The 11970-nt window shown below is 36.3% G+C and overlaps 1 protein-coding gene across 1 annotated transcript; it reads right to left on the bottom strand.

The window, feature by feature from the left end:
* Window positions 1–10088: 10088 nt before the first annotated feature.
* Window positions 10089–11414, bottom strand: LOC131871344 (aspartic proteinase nepenthesin-1-like). Its single transcript, XM_059215962.1, has one exon. It carries the CDS (start codon window positions 11412–11414, stop codon window positions 10089–10091), a length of 1326 nt encoding a protein of 441 aa, XP_059071945.1.
* Window positions 11415–11970: the final 556 nt, after the last annotated feature.

Below are 11970 nucleotides of genomic sequence, written 5' to 3'. Positions count from 1 at the left end.
TTCTCTTTTTCTTTTCTAAACCTCGAAACCTTTTTCTGCTCTCATCTACTCCACTCCATGCAATATATATACACAGAGAGAGTGAGAAGGAGCCTTAAATCAAAATCAACAGATTCCCCGACGTGTCCACATAACAATATCGATCCTCTTAGAAGGATAGACGAATTTATTTAATTTCCCCTTCTCTATCTCTGCCCGTCTGGAATTGTTCTAGAAGTAGAATAGACTGCTGCAATTCGAAGTGAATCGTATTTTTTTCTGTCCATACCTTCACTAAGTATTTCCGTACACTTAACTCGTAATCCAGTTCCCTCTTCCCATTGAATTTTGTGGACCCATTCAGATCGAAATTCCAAAACGTGTTGTAACCGGAGGGTTAGTTTTCTAAAAATATTTAAAATTAGTTTACACATAATTATTCTTAGTCGGTTTATCCGGCTTTCCAACTTATTCTCATTCTTGTTTATCTCATTCTTAAATTTTGCTCTAATTAGTTTATTCATTTTTAAGATTTAGAGATTTTACTTGTACAAAACTGTTATATTCAATGCTCTATTATGTATTCACATTACCGTATCCTATCATAAAGTTCTATTCAAGGATTTATACCAGAAAGAAAAAGTACATGAAAGTTAATGTAATCTATGTGGTTGAACATCCACATATATAAATCATCTAAATTGAATTTTATTTTTATTCTCGTTCTTATTTATCTTATTTCTCAATTTTACTTGTGCAGAAGTGTTATATGCAATGTTCTATTATATATTCACATTGCCATATCCTATCATAACGTTTTGCTCAAGGATTTATACCAGAAGGAAAAAGTAGATAAAAGTTAGCGTAATCTATGTGGTTGAACATGCAAGTATATAAATCATCTAAATTGAATTTAAGAATCCATCTTTTAAGAATTGGGTATGTAGTTGTATCAGTGATAAGCATGAAAGTCATGTCAACTAGGGATCACTCCCCATGTCCACGATTGTTTTATGTCAAATCCATAGATATGTGTAAGTTCTATATGTGTGAATATAAATTCTTCCCTAACATTTGATCTAATAAATCTCACTTTTCGTCAATTTACCTTGAAGTTAACTCTTCACTAATTGTCAAGTATTCGCAATAGTTAAAATCACATTAGGGAGCCTGGTAGATCACTAGGGTCAAGTTCTCCTAGGTTATCCTTCGGAATGGTCGGCTTCACGAGCCTGGCCAATTTAGGTAAATGGAAAAGAAGCATGCAAATTTCCCAAGATGAAAACTTTGATGGAGATAGATTCATCTTGGTGCTCCAACCAAAAGCGTTTCTATGATAAATGTTTCATTTATGCAAATTCGTATTCAATGAATTCTCAAAGCGACTGCATGTTAAATAAATGCACATTGAATTCTTTCAAAAACCAAAATGTTCAATAAATCACATAAAACAGGTACTAAATGTAATTATGATAGAATAAAAGGTTTGGAGTTAAAAAATTCGAATTTAAATTGCTAAATCTCAAGGGTCAGTATTGTATGGTGCAATATTGATTGGACGCCCCATTATTGACCAATAACAGAAAAAAGGCTAATACTTATGTAGAGAATAAATGCCTAGACATTGAGGTGTGGATGGAGAATAATCTAATAATAAATGTGATACATACGAATGTGTGCATGAATCCACGGGATAAGATAGAATATAACGGGGTGTATGTAAATTAATAAGGGTGGCTAATTAGAGAATGGGCCAAGATTTCGACAAGATTGCATCATTTCTTGATATATGGTTGAATTAATCCATCCTCTAATAATATACCCAAAACTAAGGATAGTTTGACTAGATTAAAATATTTTACCATTATGTTTTGACCATACATTGACGTGCATGTGAATCCTAAAATAGTAATACATCTCAAAGCATATGGAATGTGGAATATATCGTTTAAATTAGATGCTTGGACGTCAAATAATAGTTAATATAGATAGAGTAATGGACCTTGGCACATACTAGCATGTGATACTCATTCTTTACATTTGAATCCTTCATGAGAGCCTAAAAAATAGAGAAATTATGTATAGTGAGTAGCTTATATCTCAAGAATTAAATAGACATCAATAAAATACGTGAACCTATTTAACAATCTAGAAGATTAAGAAATATGAAAATGAGTAGTAAGTTTAGGGGTATCTTCATGTGCAAAAGGTTCTGTGACGTAGTGCCCTATGGTATATTGATACTACCACATCCTATCATATAAAAGCTTTATTTAGAAATGGTGATTGCATGCTTCATATGAGAGAAATTATAGAAGAGGGAAAATAGTACATGAATTTATTATGCCGAAGGCGTCTCTTATATGAATTGGATGAGCTGTTTTTGGGCATCAACGATTGTGAGTAAAGGAGACAGCATTGCAAGACGATTGGGAATATTGGAGCTGCCCGCTGTCCATTAGTTTTATTCTTCATTTTTTGTCAGAATGTGTGCACTGCCCATCATCTCTCGATCTTCTCATTTTACCACTATCTCTCCTCTTGCAGTCACGATCAGATGAGATTTTTTCGAAAATTCTACTCCTCCATTAATGCAAACATAGTACTCTCAAATATTTGAGCTCTCACAATCTAAATTTTAGGGTTCCTGCCACTTGTTCCGTGTGCCTCTTTAATAATTCATAAATGTCATTATTTTCTTGTTTTTTATTTCTATACAATTTAGTTGTTGCACGGTTTCCCATGATAAGTGAATGGTGGGACCTTTTTTAATTACTAAGTACACTCAACCTTTATGTTTCCATTTGTCTAAATCAAACCATCTAGTAATTCCGAAACCCTAAAAAAGTTGTATGGGTTTTATAGACACTTCAAAATTTACTATGTTTGTATGTGTTAAAATGACTATGTTAGTGGGTTTTAAGTTATTTACTTATTATTCTGTTAATGTATTATATATAATAATAATATTATTGAATAGAAACCTATTTGTTTAAATAGTTCAAGTAATTTATGGTGAAAATGTAAATAGAATAGAATAATTTTTTATTTTCAAATAGAAATAAACTATACAAATCATGTAAATTGTATTAGTATTATTGTAATATTATCATAAAAACTCGACCTTCAAGGACCCAACAAAAAAACAGATGCGAACCAACCCATAAAAACCAGGGAAAAGCAGCCCCATAGAACAACAGACAAGAACAATACAGAATTTCTACATAACAAAACTACAACACTTTGACCAATTTGTCATTCTTCTGAATGACATCCTCATTGATTTTCTGAACTTTCTTAATGATGTTGTCAACACGGGTCACACCCTTATCTTTTCTATGGAGCCTCGTCGCTCGACCAAGTAGGGGCTTCTCTTTCGTATCCAGATCCGCATCCACATCCTCTGAGGGAGCCCTAAGTTTCTTACAGGTACCAGCATTCACAACCTTATCTTTCTTCACCATCTCAGTGCTACCAGTGGGGCACTTGCCCTGAGAAATATAATGAAGAACTTCAGCCTATTCATTGAGTCTACGTAGACCAATGCTAGTATTGTTCATGGCAGACATACTCACCTCCACCACCACACTCAAACTATGCTGATGTTTATAAGTCATTTTCCAAAGCCTTAATGTGCTCTTCATGTTCCTCCTTAAGGTCTTTAATACCATTAGCCAGGGTATGCGTATTCGAGACCTAGTACTGTCGAGGTCCCCATTAGGTGGATTGGCCTTCTCTTTGAGATTATTAATCTCTTGAAAAATCTAGGTGAATTGGGCATTTTGGTTATCCTTTAAATTCCTCAAGTTAATATTCGTAATCGTATTCTCAGGGACCGACAAACCATCTCCTTAGGAGTAAACCCACCACCAAGAGTAGGTATAGAAACATTGACACCCTAATCCTCCGCAGGCCCGTCCAAATCAATCTGAGAGGCATTCGGTCGCTTAGAATAATTCTCGTTGACATTGTTAAATACTTTGGTTTTGTCAATAGCTCTTGACATAGAAACGCTGGCCACTCTTTTAACCTTCACATCAGAACTACCGTCCACCGAATTAGGGACATGTTCAGGGTCATCCTCCTCGTTAGATAAAATAATTTATTTTCTGCTAGTACGGTTAGGGATTTTAGACGATGAGGGTCCTTGTTTGTTATAAATGTGAAAGACTTCGTTCCCATCGAAGTCCACCTCTTCATCAGAAGAGATTTCCCCATAATGAATATGGACATTCTTCTTGTATTCTATACCAGTTTTAGCACTCGTATTCCTCTCGACATTGATAGTCTTGGCATACTTCATAATCAACGGGAATAAGCCCTCATGGAGAACAAGGGAGGATGCACATTTCTCGTGAGCCCTAATGCTATTATTCAATGATGAGACCAAATAAAAGGCCAAGGAAATGCACTTGTGATGCCGAAAATGATTAATAATGACAAAGTGATAGCTAAGTAAGCTACAGAATTTACCATCAACGGTGAGGCGGCGCACGATAACCTCTGAGACCTCGTACCATGGCTTTGAAAGTGATTTTTTCTCCCACCCAACATTATTATTCTTTCTCACCTTCTCCCTTTCCTTCGGCGGGAAAAAGGTTTTCATCGCCACCATCGCACATTTCTTATGCTTGTAGAATTTGGTGCCCTTGTTCAGAATTTTGGACACCTTAGCCACCATCTCCTCATTAACCTCCAGCTCCATACCATAGACACAGATAAAACCATCCTTCCACCCATTAAGAAAGGCCTCAGTAACAAGGGCATCCACACCATGAAGCATCTCGATATAACTAGTCAAAACTCCTACCGAAAGTTCTTTCCATACTGCTTCCTTATTTCGTCATTTTTCGCAGACTATGGGATCCAAACGGTTCCTATCTCCCCTAATATTAAAAAATACTAATTCTCAACAACCTGCAACACAAACAGAGTTGACATAAACCATATAAAAACAATTAAAAAAGCCACCAGAAAGTTCGTCTTTCCCCTCATAAAAGAAGTCTTGCCCACGACACTTTGGAAGATGTCATTCTCCATCATTTCCAAAAGCCCCTTGAGCTTCGCAAGCATCATAATCATTACGGAGTAGGTTAAGAAGATCCACTGGGATCTTATCATAAATGTTCCAAAGTTTCCTACTTGCCAAGTCGGCCCCAATGTTGGCCTAAATATCCGCAACCTTATTACCTTCATGGTAGACATGTGAAATGTTAAATTCACAGAAGCCCCTGAGAGGAATTAGGCTATCTTGAATAATATGTTTAATCAACCAAATAGGAGAGGAGGAAGTCGTTAAACAATGATGTTTAGGGAGTCACACTCCAACCAGACCCTTCTCAAACCTTTCTCTTTGGCCAATTTGATATTGGTATAAATTGTGAAGGCCTCATTAAAGTGATTTGTCTGGGTACCCAAAGAGAGGGCCATTGTCGAGACCATCCTGCCATTGTTATCACGCACCACTTCCCCACATCCAGCAGGTCTGGGATTCCCATTCGCCACACCATCAATTAATGTTACTTTAGGTCCAATATTTTTTTTAAATGTTATAAAAATTGATTAACAAGATATGAGAAAGAGTTTATTGAATTAATAGATAGAGAGAGAAATCAATCCAATGTCATTTCTTTCAATGAAATGGAAAATATTTTTGCAGGAAGAGCATCATCAAGAATCAAGACAATAGATAAAGTAGTAAATGTTGTCAAGTGAGTGCTAAGATCAACTTTCCCATTGGACTTCTCAAAACATGGTACCTCTGTTTTCTTTGAGATGGGATTCTTTAGGACGGTATATGAAAGTAGTCCACGTGTGCAATATGGTGGAAGAGTTAGTTGGGATTAGGTTTGGCTTGTGCTGGCCAATTATTCAGATGTCCAAATCTCTACTACGATACATAATTTATAAGGATTATTTCCATAAAAAAATAAACCAACTGAATAATTGTAGTGCTCTATTGTATTTAAGTTAAGAGTGTAAAATTATCCCTTTCCCAATTGAATGATCCTTCTTCCTTTCTAGCTATACATTGAATAATAAATAAGTATTTTCCAGCATCTATATCCGTTGCGACAAGAATCTTCGATAGAAAAATAATAATAATAAGTAAAGAAAAATGAAATGGCATTATACTAGAATACATTATTTTCATGACCCAAAATAGTAAATTAATGGATACTAAGCGATTGGAGCTAGTTAAATGCCTTGCTGAAGGAGTAATTACCAAAATAAAAGAAAAAAGAGAAAAGAGGAGACTATGTTTAAACTGGTTCAATTTAAAACTTCCTAATAGTATCCTCATGTGGCATACATTGCCAAGCACTAAGAAAGAATTTTTTATATCATTGTAGATCTAAATGCATCTCACCTTAGGTGGTTAATCGGGTCAATGGAGATGGAAAAATCCTTTACAAAGGCTGCACATTATCTAGTAAGCACAATAGTTTTAAAAGATAATAAATAAATAATAAGAATGAAATTAGAACAAGAATTTAATCAAGTGTAAATGCACTCCACTCATCACCTTCGTCGCCCAATTGAATAAACTAAGAAAATATAAGCTAAGCTACTAGTTTAGATGTTGTCCAATGCCCTTAGAAACTATATGAATAGCATGTTGGACACCTTATCCACCATCTCCTCATCAACCTCCAGCTCCATACCATAGACACAGAGCACACCATACTTCCACCCATGAACAAAGGCCTCGGTAACAAGGGCATCCGCACCATGAAGCGTCTCGATATAACTAGTAAAAACACTTATCGAAAGTTCTTTGCATACTGCTTCCTTATTTCATCATTTTTCATAGACTATGGGCTCCAAACGGTTCCTATCTCCTCCAATCTTGGAAAATACCGATTCTCAACAACCTGCAACACAAACAGAGTTGAGCTAAACAAAAACAATCAAAAACGCCACCAGAAAGTTTGACTTTCCCCTCATAGAAGAAGTCTTGCCCAGGACACTTTGGAAGACGTCATTCTCCATCATTTCCGAAAGCCCCTTGAGCTTCGCACGCATCATGATCATTACGGAGTAGGTTAAGAAGATCCTCTGGGATCCGATCATAAATGTTCCAAACTTTCCTACTTGGCAAGTCGGCCCCAATGTTGGCCTAAATATCGGCAACCTTATTACCTTCACGATAGACATGTGAAATGGTAAATTCGTAGAATCCCCTGAGAAGCATTAGGCTATCTTCAATAATATGTTTAATCGACCAACTAGGGGAGGAGGAAGTTGTTAAACAATTAATGATGTTTAGGGAGTCACACTCCAAGAAGACCCTTCTCAAACCTTTCTCTTTGGCCAATTTGATATTGGTATACGTTGTGAAGGCCTCACTAAAGTGGTTTGTCTAGGTACCCAAAGAGAGGGCCACCATCGAGACCATCCTGCCATTATTATCACGCACCACTCCCCCATATCCAGCAGGTCCGGGATTCCCCTTCGCTGCACCATCAATTAATGTTACTTTAGGTCCAATATTTTTTTTTAAACGTTATAAAAATTGATTAACAAGATATGAGAAAGAGTTTATTGAATTAATAGATAAAGGGAAAAATCAATCCAATGTCATTTGTTTCAATGAAATGAAAAAGATTTTTGCAGGAAGAGAATCCTCAAGAATCAAGCCAATAGATAAAGTAGTAAATGTTGTCAAGTGAGTGCTAAGATCAACTTTCCCATTGGACTTCTCGAAACATGGTACCTCTATGTGCTTTGAGATGGGATTCTTTAGGACGGTATATGAAAGTAGTCTACGTGTGCAATATGATGGAAGAGTTAGTTGGGATTAGGTTTGGCCTGTGCCGGCCAATTATTCAAATGTCGACATCTCTACTATGATACATGATTTATAAGGAGTGCTTCCATAAAAAAGTAAACCAACCGAATAATTGTAGTGCTCTATTGTATTTAAGTTAAGAGTGTAAAATTATCCCTTTCCCAATTGAATGATCCTTCTTCCTTTCTAGCTATACATTGAATAATAAATAAATATTTTCCAGCATCTATATCCGTTGCAACAAGAATCTTCGATAGAAAAATAATAATAATAATAATAAGTAAAGAAAAATGAAATGGCATTATACTAGAATACATTATTTTCATGACCCAAAATAGTAAATTAATGGATACAAAGCAATTGTAGCTAGTTAAATGCCTTGCTGAAGGAGTAATTACCAAAATAAAATAAAAAAAGAAAAGAGGAGGCTCTGTTTAAACTGGTTCAATCTAAAACTTCCTAATATTATCCTCGTGTGACATACATTGTCGAGCATTGAGAAACATAGAATTTTTTATATCGCTTGTAGCTCTAAATGCATCTCACCTTAGGTGGTTGATAGGGTCGAGGGAGATGGAAAAATCCTTAACAAAGGTTGCACATTATCTAGTTAGCACAATAGTTTTACAAGATAATAAATAAATAATAAGAATGAAATTAGAACAAGAATTTAATCAAATGTAAATGCACTCCACTCTTCACCTTCATCGCCCAATTGGATAAACTAAGAAAATATAAGCTAAGATGTTAGTTTAGATGTTGTCCAATGCCCTTAGAAACTATATGAATAGCATATTGGGCCGCCATCCCTCCTCTTACCCTCCTTGCATTGTCAAGGTGAAATAAGTATGAGGTTGATTTAATAATTATTTTAAATTTATATGTTTTATTTATTATTCATTGTGTGTTTCTTACTTGTTAATGCTTTATCAATTGTAAACTATGTAATACTACGAATACTTTTTCCTTGGAATATATAATTAGTTCTCTCTCCCTCTATATTAAGGATATTTTTTAAGAAATTATTGTTTATTTAAATAAATATAATAATATCTATTTAAGAATTATCTCAACCAATATTTTATTCATCTGAGAAGTTTTTTGGCTATCTAAAAATCTAATAAGTGTCAACTCTCTCAAATAATTGATTTTAGTATCCTTTGTGTTCATTGGACTATAATAATACGTAAGTAGACACTGCAACATAGATCATGTGAAATTGAAATTAACATGTTAGGATTTACAAGGTGAAAGAGTGAAGATACTATGATTTTTTGTAGGCAATCAAAACTTTTCTCAATAATTGTGTTATTATGTTGTAGTCCACTAATATTTTAATTTTTTAGGTCACGAAAAAAAGTTCCAAAACCTAATGCAATCCTATTAAAATGTTGAAAACAAGTAATCATGTCACATTATCAATGGCTGAAAATTGATGTGTGGTCTAACATCCATACTCTGAAGCACAAATACATTACATAATTTAATTTTATTATCTAAGGTGCGTTGTAGTGTAGTAGCAACCTTTCAAATGAGAGGCCCCGATTCACCATCAATAAGTTTTCTATATAAGATTTGTGTAAGATGTCATCGAATGCACTATAAAGCGCTGATAGGTAATCGTGAATCGTGATATAGGCATAGCCTTAAATATTAGCACTTTTAAATAAATTGCAAAGGCTCCAAAATGATATTCTTAATTCTCGAGAACTCGTCTTCTCTAGTAGAAAATTATACAATAGTAATTGTGAGAAAATTAGAGAGACCTTCTTAGCAACAACCTTACCTTATATATAGGCTACATTAAATTGCGTTTGATCTTAGTAATGTGAAATGCGGACATGATTGAAAATAAGTATTATTTGAATGTATAAATCACAGACACGGATCTTAAAGTTAAATACCATTAAAAATATTCATAGGCATACAATAATTTATTTTACACTTAAGACTTGAAGAAAAGATAAGACCATTACAAATGCTTTATAATTATATAAATTCTCTTGTCGTTGTTTTAACTCGCAATTTATATTTTGATAATCAATTATCGCACCTTCATTTCCATGCCAAAATAACACACATAGTGTAGCATATCATAAGGAACCATAAATGAAGGTCCCCGAGAACAACAGGGGCCAAACAATTTTACTGAAAATAAGCAGCTACGAAGATGAAAATTTACATGATTCGCATATCGGACAGTGCAATAGGCAGACGCAGGAGACGAGATCACATATTGCATTCGAAGGACAGAGGAAGAGGAAATGAGAGAGACAGAAAAAGAGAAGAAGAAGAATTAGAAGAGGGAGATGATGATTTAAAGAGAATCACACTTAGTGGGCTTGAAAGAGAGCGTGTTCTGAGCATTGTTGTAAAGGATATGGAAGTTTTGCTGCTGTATGTTTCCGAAGATGGAAGGATTCCCCGATGGTTCACCCAACATTGCCAGGCACAAGAGATTTTCAGATGCCTGAATGAAAAAGTTGTCTGCCGGAAGCTCGTAATCCACGCCGCCTTTGAAGTTGAAGACGAGGGTTGGCAAGGTGAGGTGAGCGGATGATGTGTGGTAACAAAGATCCAAACCTGTAGAAGAGCCGTCTACAGGAGTGAGATCAATGGCGGACTGAATTGCTTCCTTAAGAGGAGAGTAGGCAGCCTGGTCCAGGATGGTAACAGTGGTTCCGGAGTCGATGATCATACCTCCGCTGCCGTCCGATTGCAGATCGAAAGTTCCAGGAGGAATATCTAGTGCCTTACCATTGAGGGTGATTCCTGTAATAGGAATGTACCAGAAAGTGGGAATGATACTGCTCTTGATGAGTGGGAGAGTCTTGGCTCCTCCGCTCAAGGAAGCACCCTCGCCGAAAAAGAGGGGGCTGGTTTGTGAAGAAGAGTCGGTGATGGGCAAAAGACAGTAAGAGAACATGTTCTCTGCTTTGGAACCCAGCTGTGAGATAAGGGAGAGACCACCTCTTCCCAGTCCCACAAGGCCACCACCCTGAGAGAATCCTTGTCCTTCGTTGTCATGCCCGCATCCAAATGCAATGCCTTTAACCTTGCTGCTCCCAATTGACAATGTCTCGTAAGCCAGGTCGCCGCTGGTGAAGGAACCATCGCCATACTGATACATAAAGGTACAATCTGGATTGCATCCGGTTTGCGTACTCCCCAAGGCGTCACAAAGAGAATCACCGCAGGGAATTGTGGAAAATGTGGGGGACTTGGAGGGGTCGAAGATTGGCGTAGGCTGAGAGAAGCAGTCCTTGCAAGGCTTGCACTGAGTCCAAATCAGATCGCTCCCCGTGTCCACAATCGCTTCGAAGCTCACAGAGGGCGTTCCCAGTGCAACGCTCATCAGAAATTCTCCATCCCCTACTTCAACGGGCGTTTCAGCGTCTAATTGCCCTCTTATCAATGCCTCTATCTTCTTCATTCGCTTCTTACTTCGATCCACAGCCAAACCCAATCTCTCAGAAAAACCCAACTCTCTCTCTGATCTGCGCGTCATATTCACCCTTATTTTTACATTTTCATCGCTGCTAGACTTCGGCCAACCACTAAACAGTCTGTCCGAAGAACATGATATCGTTGGAATAGTAAAGCATATCAAGACCACAAAACCCAACAGCTTTGAACGCTCCATTTCTCTTTTTCTTTTCTAAACCTCGAAACCTTTTTCTGCTCTCATCTACTCCACTCCATGCAATATATATACACAGAGAGAGTGAGAAGGAGCCTTAAATCAAAATCAACAGATTCCCCGACGTGTCCACATAACAATATCGATCCTCTTAGAAGGATAGACGAATTTATTTAATTTCCCCTTCTCTATCTCTGCCCGTCTGGAATTGTTCTAGAAGTAGAATAGACTGCTGCAATTCGAAGTGAATCGTATTTTTTTCTGTCCATACCTTCACTAAGTATTTCCGTACACTTAACTCGTAATCCAGTTCCCTCTTCCCATTGAATTTTGTGGACCCATTCAGATCGAAATTCCAAAACGTGTTGTAACCGGAGGGTTAGTTTTCTAAAAATATTTAAAATTAGTTTACACATAATTATTCTTAGTCGGTTTATCCGGCTTTCCAACTTATTCTCATTCTTGTTTATCTCATTCTTAAATTTTGCTCTAATTAGTTTATTCATTTTTAAGATTTAGAGATTTTACTTGTACAAAACTGTTATATTCAATGCTCTAT

Source organism: Cryptomeria japonica, unplaced genomic scaffold (genome assembly GCF_030272615.1).
Source record: "Cryptomeria japonica unplaced genomic scaffold, Sugi_1.0 HiC_scaffold_396, whole genome shotgun sequence".
Taxonomy (NCBI): domain Eukaryota; kingdom Viridiplantae; phylum Streptophyta; class Pinopsida; order Cupressales; family Cupressaceae; genus Cryptomeria; species Cryptomeria japonica.
The sequence above is the reverse complement of the archived record's forward strand: the minus strand, read 5'-3'. Positions and strand labels throughout refer to the sequence as shown.

Excerpts from the sequence above, each read along its gene's own strand:
- LOC131871344 (XM_059215962.1), bottom strand. The coding sequence starts at position 11,414 with ATGGAGCGTTCAAAGCTGTTGGGTTTTGTGGTCTTGATATGCTTTACT.